The sequence below is a fragment of the Vespula pensylvanica genome, chromosome 19 (genome assembly GCF_014466175.1).
Source record: "Vespula pensylvanica isolate Volc-1 chromosome 19, ASM1446617v1, whole genome shotgun sequence".
NCBI classification, from domain to species: domain Eukaryota; kingdom Metazoa; phylum Arthropoda; class Insecta; order Hymenoptera; family Vespidae; genus Vespula; species Vespula pensylvanica.
In genome coordinates this window covers 798,232-808,231 of record NC_057703.1, presented here as the reverse complement: position 1 = coordinate 808,231, position 10,000 = coordinate 798,232, and the positions used below count along the sequence as shown (strand labels likewise).

The following is a 10,000-nucleotide window of genomic DNA, read 5'->3' as shown; positions in this document are numbered from 1 at the left end:
AAGCTTATGCGAAGGAGGCGCCTGTTCTCGTTCATCCGTGATGCGATCGTTCACACTCTCTCGCACATAGTCATGTCATCAACGTCTATGTAGAATCCACCCTCTCTCTCTCTCTCTCTCTCTCTCTCTCTCTCCCTTTACCTGTGTCTTACTTCCGTCCTTCTATTTACCACTTAATCAACATCTTTATTATTTAGACGAATACTCGAAGACATCGGCTCTCGTGTCGAGAGACAATCTCCTACTTATAATCGATTAATCGATCCTTTGCTACGAAATTATAACGATGGAAAGGGAAAAGAGGAAAGGTATAAGCAAACAAATGTATCGTTTTAAACGCGCACACGCATTCTCTTTGCTTAATTACGCTGGCTCTGTCGTATAATGAATTTATTTCGACGGATATCGTGCAAACGGACGGGACCAATCGATTTTAAGTGATAATCGTATTATCCAATGAACTTTACCTTCGTTCTCGTTTGTCCAATTTCTCTCTCTCTCTCTTTCTCTCTCTTTCCACTCGTTTGTCTCTTTTTTTGCTTCCTTTCCTTTTTTCTTTTTTATTTATTTTTTCTTTTTTTCTTTTTTTAACAAACTGCAAAGTTTGACTGCGAATATTCGATATCTAATCACAGGAAAATTCGACGATGATTTTCCAGAGTGGAATTACACGAATAACGTCGAAAAACTCATTTCGAGAAAAAAAAAAAAAGAAACTATGTGACTAGCAGTGGAATCTCATCATTTCCTTTCCTTTCTTCGAAACGACGTGAACGGAAATATGATCTTTGAGAAATCTTAATAGAGATACACGATTCGAATGTGACCGCAATTTTTAATCGATATAGTTACGACGAATTTTACTCGGGAAAGCACTCGAATTAATTTCGACAACTGAATACGTTTTATCCAGTTAAAACGGTAATACATATCTTGTTCGTTGCGTCATGTAATATAAAATGAAATCAAACTATTTGCTTAATGGTTAAAAATTTTCCGAAGCGCGATATAAAACCGATAAAATTAATCATTTTCAGAGTCAGTCGGATTAGTCGGAGTGAAGGTATATAATCAGGATAGAAAAGGAATTCGTTGAATAAATTTGATCGAATGCGAAATCCGAGATTTAAGAAAATCTTGCGGCTAACTCTCTTTTCAGGTTCTTTCATACGCATACGCGCATCGCTTGCTAATAGAAAACATTTTTATATATTTTCGTGGAGTATATAAGATAGTAGAAAATATCCATCTTTTCTTAGTAATCTTGAAGAAGGAAGTTTCATCGAAATGACAGGCATGATATTACTTGTGTCCTATATTTCTAGGACAACGAAGTACCTAGCAAGCTAGCTGTCGTCGTAAATTTTCTTTTAAACGTTCCTCGGACAAGACTTAATAACAGACTACACGTATAACGCTATATTCTTGGAAACGTTATGCGAAAAGAGTAGAAAAGGTTTTCCTTAGTAACATTTGACGTAACTGTCTCGATATATATTTTTATTGGAATGATTAAAAATTTTTAATGACGTTACAGATATCACCAAATAAATGAAACGTAAAGAAAACATTTTCTTGCGTGAAATCGTGCTCACCAGTTTTAACAAATGGCAAAGAGAGCGAAAGAAGAATCCGTTCGTCCAGTGTAATAATTGGTTTTATGTAACAGATGCTCGTTAGTTTCTCGTATCCGTGTGAGATATCTCTTACCTGTAACAGAAACGAAGGTCAACGATCGGTTAGTCATTTTAATTAGTCGATGATCGAGATCGATGCAAGCTACTTTTTTCTCTACGCGTTAAACGTACAGAAACGAGATGGTTCCTTTTTTTTTGTTTCGTTTGTTTATTACATTTGTCTATTATCATTGAAATTTGTATACAAGCTTTCGCATTGATAAAATATAAAAAGGGATTAGAAATTTTTGAAAGCAAAAACGTTAGCCCATACGTTCGTCGTTTACGACGAGATCTACAGGTGTCACGTTACGCTCTAGCGTAAATTCAATCAATTTTTATTTGGCTTTTTTTTTGTATAACAGTATTCGAGATTCGAGAGAGAAAAAAAATCATCCATCGATTCGTTACTCTAATATAGATAGGACAAGGGAATGAAATTTTGATGGAGGAGCAGAAAAAATCGATGCTAGTCAGAATCCTGCTTGAAAGTCTTTCGTAAAGATATATGAAGTGTTAAGTTTATAGGATATACCTATATAATATCGTAAGAGAGAAACAAAGAGGAAGAGAGAGAGAGAAAGAGAGAGAAGAAATATCTTTATTTGAAAATGGATATCTTTGCATATTTAATTCACTTCCCCTTTTTTTTTGCTTATCCAAGGATATTTCTTTTAAGAAGTACGACGACATCGGGAATCAAATTCTCGCATCGTCGCGTCCGTCTCTCGTTTAAGATACTTTGGGGTCTATTAGCAAGTTTCGAACGAGTCCCAGGAGGTACTGTCTGCTACGGAATGTTTCTCTCTCTTTCTCTTTCTCTTTTTCTTCTCTATTATGCTGTGAATCGTAGGGAAGAAATAAAAAGATGGAGGGTAAAGGCGGTGGATAAAGAGGAAAGGGAAAGAGGAGTCGAGGGAAAAGTCGAGAGTGGTTAGAAGAAGAAAAAGAAAGAAATAAAAAGATAGATAGAAAGAAAAGGAGAGAAAGAGAGAAAGAGAGAGAGAGAGAGAGAGAGGAAGAGAGGTGAAGAAGAAAATGGAGATGCGGTGGGAAGGTAGAGTTTACCAGCATCCTAGGAGGGTGCTGCACCTGTCCAAAGTCTCTCATCTTATTACTTCGACAAACTCTTAAATACTCCGAGGGCCGAAACTTTTAAATTCCAATAAATATTTAAGTTTTCTCGCATTTCCCGAGCACCGTACGCCCTAGGTAATACGTCGTTTTTTTTTCTTCCCTTATTTCTCTTTTTTTTTTCCTTTTTCTTTTTTCTTTTTTATCTTCTCTTCCTGTTCGTCATCTTCCTCTTTTCCTTCTTTTCTCTTTATTCTTAACCGCCGGATAGAGAAACGACGAACAGAAGAATATCTTCCACAGACTGTTTTTCTTTAATTCGCTTCGAGAATTTCACTTTGATCGTCTACGATTGTATTCAGCTGAATAATCATAGTCATTGTGCTGTATAGAGGAACAAAAAAAGAAAGAAAGAAAGAAAGAAAGAAAGAAACGGAGAGAATGAGAGAAATCGAATCGGTAAAACGAATTCATTTTTAAGGCCATTCCCAAGCTGATACTCGACACAGTCGATATTAATAGCTCCAGCGTGTTGTTAATAATTCACTTGGAGGTATATACCAACGACCACGATGGTTATTCGTTTACTCGCTTACAAAGTTCATTAACCGTTTAAAGAATGAACGAACGAATTTTCGTTATTTTCACGAATTTCTCGTCGTGTTGGTTATATGAAATTTTCATAGGATTAAAAATTCCAAAGGGACGTCTATGTATATACGTAATTTTATCTCGCTTTTGTTTTAAATGATCCCAGTCGTTTTATCAAGGTTCCAATTCAATCAGTACTTTTTATCGTGTACAAGGTTTCAATTTTTTTTTAATTTTTTATAATTTTTATTTTTTCCCTTATTGTCAACATCCGATCGATAAAAAAAGGACGACAGTTTTGTTTTGCAAAATTCATTCATTTCGTTTTTCGAAGATATGCATTGGAAACATAAAATAAATATTTTATTATTTCATAAATTGCCGATATATCCCTTATTTTACATAAACAAAATAACACTTACACAATTATAATAAAAACTTTTATGATTTCATTATAATCGTGTCGTTATTACGAGAGAAAAGAAAAAAATTCTATTGTGAATATTATTAACAAAAACGATTTTATTATATCGATATTATTGCAATATTTAAATAAATAAAGAAAAAAATTTGCTTTAAAACGGTTTTTTTTTCAAGTCTCTACGATTATTCGTTCCGGAGATATCGCCTTTGAAAGATTTCATTCATAATTCGTACATATGTTAGTCAGCTGTTCGTAGTAATAGTAATAGTAGTAGTAGAGTAAATTCTCGGAATTTATATAGGTTAGTGTGTCACCGCGCCAATTTGAATGAAATTATATGGATCAATGGGCCAATATAAACGTCTTTCATTTAATTGGGAATATCTGCGGAACTAAACGTCGTAGAGACTCGAATCAAATATCATTTTAAAGGGCAAGATTTGCTCTATTTTTTAATAGTATTGTTAATAATTAATTAACAATTTGTTATAAACAATTTGTTATAAACAAATTATTACTAATTAAATCCATGTCATTTTACTAACAAACAATTCAGATCGAGATAGATTTTTTAAATCACATAAATGAATAAATAATTAATAAACAAATTACGTTTTTTAAACAATTTTTTCTACGATACGTAAACGTAAAATAGTGGATATAAGGTAAATGCAGAATAATGATTCAAAGTAAGCTAACAAACCATATTTATTTATTACCACTTTTACTACATTTTAATAGCATTGACATGATTGTTTAGCAATATTTAAATCAAAATACTATATTTGTTAAATTAATAATTTTTCGATATAAATGATAATTTCATTAAGAACAAAAAAGACATAGTTGATCTTCATATATCTATATCGTTCGACTTTTGTATACAAAGTTTCTTCGTGTCTCGAAAAAAGAATTCAAGGTGAACAAAGGTACTGGCCTACCCTGTATATTTTGAGAGCGTCAAAACGTATTTAATAGCAGGTCTGGAGCTCTCGTAGTAGCCACATTGCGTGTAGAAAGAGGATTTTGCCATAGTTCGACCCAATTACGAGGCTAGCTATTAGGGTTAGAAGCTTTAATAAAAGGCTTCGGCTCTTTTCAAGCGATCTTCTTGAAATTTACTGTTTCTCTCTACAACGGGCACATTCGTTCCCGTCAAAATATCCGAAGTATTCGAGTAGATTTTAAACGACCACACGTTCTCTACTTTGTCTTTCCTTCCTATATAATTACTAGCTATTTACTTTAGCCAACATTTCGACGAGCTCTTCTAGTAAAAGTCTAGAGACGATTTAAAGAACGAAATAAGAATTATTTGAAATATTAGATGAATAAATAAATTGACATTGACGTTCCTTTTATTTCCATGTTTTTATTTCGATCCTGACGATTGAAAAATACAATAGACTGTTTTTAATACGAATTTATATTGGCACCAAAGACAAGTTAATACTTACACCTCTTCGTCTCTCTCTCTCTCTCTCTCTCTCTCTCTCTCTCTCTCTCTCTCTCTCTCTCTCTCTCTCTCTCTCTCTCTTTCTCTGCCTATCTATCTATCTCTCTTTCATCCTCTTTATTATTACCATGCGACGATCGAAAAAGATTTTACTAGATGCTAGGTTGTTTATTGGAAAATCATTTTCCGTGCTCGTAACAGCCGCATAGATCCATCGACGATCCTCCGATGTAAGGGCGACGCTCGTTCCACTCTTTCTCTTTCTCTCTCTCAAACGTTTTTCATTTTATCATCTTTCTCTTTCTCTCTCTCTCTCTCTTTCTCTCTCCCTTCCTTCCTTCCTTCCTTCCTTCTATCCTTTCCTTCTCTTCCTCTCAACCGATCCATATTTCCCTTGGAGGAATTTTTCTATCTTTTTCTCTGCTCATAGGACGGCTCATGCATTCGAGGCCCAAACGATCGGCTTCCCGCTTCCTTGGAACGGTAAAGAGGGAACGTATTCGATAAAAAGCAACAAAGACGACTCGGTTTTCTCTCTTCTCTTCCTCTTCCTTCCCGATGGAAAAATATGCGCTCCCTTTTTGCTTCTTCTTTTTACTTCGTCTTTTATTTATGCGTTGTTTTCCTTCTTCTCTGACCTTTCTCTGACCCATACGTAAATACACGGATAGATAGATACACAGGCGCAAACGCAAACGCACACGCATAGATACAAGAGACACATTGATTCCCTTGCACGTTCTCGTCGTCATCTAGAAGATGTACAGACGTTATAAAATCAAACGAGGTTTTCAAGCTTCCTATAAAAATTCAACAATTCTCGTCGGGGACGATCCAAATCTTTCTTCTCCAAGGTCCATCCGACTTTTCTTTGGTAACTTTCTAAACTAGCGAGCAAGACGGAGATAGAAAAAGTTGGAGTTTTCCATGAAAATCATCATTTGGAAAGTAGCCAAAGAAGTAGGGTTAAGAACCTCGGTTATACGTTGCACACGATATTTATACGCCAGGCGAAACTGTTTGTTCTCGCCTACTGAAAGTCTTGCTGTAAAGCAGCTTACAGCGTTTTCTTGAAAAATATACGAGGAACTTGATACCGCCCCAGGTCCGAGCTGACAAACATTGGAATTTAGATCGGATTCAATGTGACGTATATGTGATTTTTTATGAGCTCGTATAAGTCTTCGACATTTTTTTTCTTTTACTTCTTTTCTTTTTCCTTTTTCTTTTCTTTCTTTTCTTATTTCTGTTAACAAGTTGACCTGTATAAACGTCGGTATCGTATGCTTTTAGACTTTCGCTTTATTTATTAACACGCTTGGTTCCAGGTTTAGAACGAAATAATGGCTTTACGAAATAAAGCCACGCTTATGTAGTATTTTTATAAAAAAGGAAAAAGGAAACGAAAAAACACAAACGAAGAAACAAAAAAGCTATTATTATCGTTAACAATGCGTACCGAAAGGCAACTATCCCTCTCTCTTTTTTTCGTTTAATCATCCGCGTCTGCTATCGTTACTTCAACTGAAGCTTGCTGTTACTACTACCCTTTGTATCCTTATATAGACTTTACTTTTTATTTTTCACGATATTTGGTCTACCGGGGTTACGTTCGGATCTTTATATGCACCTGTTTCAGCAGACAAAGATAAAAGAAAAAGGAAAAAGAAAAAGATCAGTCACACACATACGAGGGAAAAGTAAACGAGCAGCTCGTTAACATATCTCGTGAATGTGTCAAAAGCGTAGGTTGTCTCATTAAAATAATTCGTCAGAGAATTTCTGTAACTCGCTCATATTATGATGTACGTACATACATGCATGCGTATATAATATATTATACATGTACGTGTATTTCACGAGGGAGAGGAATCGTTTCGTGGGTTTCGAATGAGCAGAAATTTTAATTTATATTTTACGCCTACTTAGAGATTCGGATACTAAATAAATGAAATTTATTTATTTATAAGTTAACTGTATAATATTTTTCATGGTATACGAACTCGGTAGAACGTATACACGCATTTGCACGTCTACGTATACACGTCCTCTAGCTTTTAATGAAAATGAGAAAAACGAATGCGAATATAGGATTTGCTGTTAATATAGAAAAAGATATCTCGAGAAAGAAGATTATCGTAATATTTTCGTGAGATTTCATTGAACGTAGTTAGATAAGAACTCGAATATATTCCGATCAGAAAAATATATATATAAAAGTAAAGAGAAAATTTTTCAGTGGTGCTTTTCCCGAGGATATATCCTAGTATTATCAACGCCGAAGAAAATTCAGTGTCGCATCTGTCCGATCTTATTCGACGTCTGAAGGTAATCCGCCTAGGGTCTTTCGAAGTTTCGTTTCGCGCGTTTGGCCTTTCGCTTAGGGTCGCGCGAACTTCTCTTAAAGGACTTTTCCAAGGTACTGTCTTTCTCTCTGGTATCTCTTTGTTACCATCTGGCATAGTTCGCACGCGATTTCCGTTCCTATCTCTCCTTTGCGATTTCCTACGATTTCCTACGATTTCCTTCTTCTTCTTCTTCTTCTTCTTCTATTTCCTCCTTCTAGAAGGTCAAGGCGAGGACCTCCTTCTTTTACCGGGTCCATTCTGAACGATCCAAATTGCAACTAAGGACGAATGCAAAGCACGCGATTTTCCGCTGTAGTAAAACGCGAAGATCTTTACTTTCTGATTTTTCCTCTATCTCTCGAAATTGCTGCTCTACCAGATGAGAGAGAGAGAGAGAGAGAGAGAGAGAGAGAGAGAGAGAGAGAGAAATTGCTCAAGGTAATCCGATGGACGGGTTACGAGCGACTTTTCGATCGATTTGGAGTTGGCTTCTGAAGGATCGAAGGACCTATCAGAAGCGTGCATTCGCAAAGTTTCTTTCTTATCTTAGCACGTAAGTCTTTGCGGTTGTGGTAACAACCTTACTCCTTCTTTTCTTCTTCCTTTCTTTCTTACTTTATTTCTCTCTTTTTAGAAGATCATTTCTCGTCGAACAGATATTCCTATAGAAGAAAGGAGAAAAAAAAGAAGAAGAAGGAGAAAAAGAAAGGAAAAAAAAGTAAGAAAAATAAGAAGGAAAAAAACAAGAAGAAGAAGAAGAAGAAGACGTGGAGGACGACTTTTCTCCGTTATCGACGATATAGATCGGCCTCGATCGTCGTAAGAATTGATCGATCGATAGTACAAACCAAGGTACCTTGGCACGTCCCGTCGTTCTTATCCAATATCGAGAGAAATTGAGGGAGGAAGGAAGTAAGATTCGGGCCTTGTGAAGGAGAAAAGAGAAAGGGAGAAGAAGGAGGTGGTAGATGGAGTGGGTGGAAGGGGTTGAGAGTAAGATGGTAAGGGTAAGGTAAAAGAACATTACGAAGCCGCGTATAAGCTCGTACGCTTTGACCATCGGCATTTCCGGGGATGGCGCGAGGTGAGATCCGGTTGCTTTTATCGAGCCACTCTGTCCTCGTGAAAGCCCGACCACCGAGAAAATTCTCTCGACATTTCCGAGGAGCAACCGATTCCATTCTCTCTCTCTCTCTCTCTCTCTCTCTCTCTTTCTCTCTCTCTCTCTCTCTTTCTAGCGAATAGAAGAGGGAGAGAGAGAGAGAGAGAGAGAGAGAAAGAGTTCGTATCGCTTTCTGCGTAACCACTTTACGCGATAATCGATTTCGCCCACGATCGCGTACGTGCACCACCCCTTTCTCCTTCTCCTGTCCTTTCTTTCTATTTTTCTCTCTCTCTCTCTCTTTCTCTTGCACGCTCTCTCTTTCCATTGGTTCTCTATCCGTTGAAAGCGATTCTGCAGTGGACGTAAAGACGTCCTTGGAATATTCTATCCATCCAAACTGCTACGTGATTTCGTCCTCCATTCGATAGAAATAATAAATACTAGCTCCATTATTTAACAGTTTCGTCAAGATTGACATTAGTTCAATCGATTGATTATCCTATTAAAGTCTATGACATTCTTGTATTACGTTAGTGGAAATGGATTTTTGATGGATCTTTCAAAGTTGAAGATGTTCAGGATTAGAAAGTTACAAATTATTTTCTTTTTTTCTTTTTTCTTTTTTTCTTTCGCCAGAAAGGTCTCGTCACTGTCTTTGGATCATTGTACGTGTCTGTGTGTTTGTGTGAGAGAGATAGAGAAAGAGAGAAAGAGAGAAGAAAGATTTAAAGAAAACGTGCTTAAACGTCGTCACAGTCGTTCTTAGCTTGTAACTTCTTTCGTTTTCCTTCTTAATCTCTTTCTCACACCCACGTCGATTTCAATGACTCTTTGAAATTTCTTTGAGTTTTTTTTTGTCACTCCATCTCCCCTCTTTTTCTCTTCTTCCATTAATTTCGATTTGCTATCAAAAGATGAGGAGTAAAGGATGCGAGAGTAAGAATTATAAATCTTCGTGTCTCTTATTTTCCTTTTCTCTCTCTCTCAGCATGTGAGATATAATATCAAAGACATTTTTATTTTCCAAGCGACCCAACGTACGTTGCCTCGCGTTTTAAACGCGTTCCTAAATTTTATAACAATAGCTCACAAAAAAGCCAATTTCCGAGCGTATAGAACAAAGCGCCCAGCGTCGTCTCCTTTCTATTGCCCGCCGGCCTTGGAATAAGCCATGGGAACGAGAGCTTTCAGAGCGGAGAACGAAACGCACCATTTTTCCATTTTTGTTTTCTTTTTTTCCGCCGTAAAAAAATTTTATTAATTAATGCACTTGCACTCTCTCTCTCTCTCTCTCTCTCTCTCTCTCTCTCTCTCTCTCTCTCTTTC

General features: G+C 36.4%; 1 protein-coding gene across 5 annotated transcripts in view; it reads right to left on the bottom strand.

The window, feature by feature from the left end:
• The window catches only part of LOC122635763 (hemicentin-1), a 151,716-nt gene that overhangs the window by 95,041 nt on the left and 46,675 nt on the right, over positions 1-10,000 (bottom strand). For 2 of the 5 annotated variants that reach the window (XM_043826390.1, XM_043826391.1), the window contains exons 1-2: positions 5,349-5,366; positions 1,596-1,710 (exon numbers count right to left, since the gene is read on the bottom strand). The exons of 2 other annotated variants lie outside the window; for them this stretch is intronic. In XM_043826390.1, the coding sequence (XP_043682325.1) occupies positions 1,596-1,710; positions 5,349-5,351 (118 nt within the window). In that variant the 5' untranslated portion in view covers positions 5,352-5,366. Of the gene's footprint in view, positions 1-1,595; positions 1,711-5,348; positions 5,367-10,000 lie in introns of those variants that run through there. One more of the 5 variants, XM_043826395.1, reaches the window with a different exon arrangement.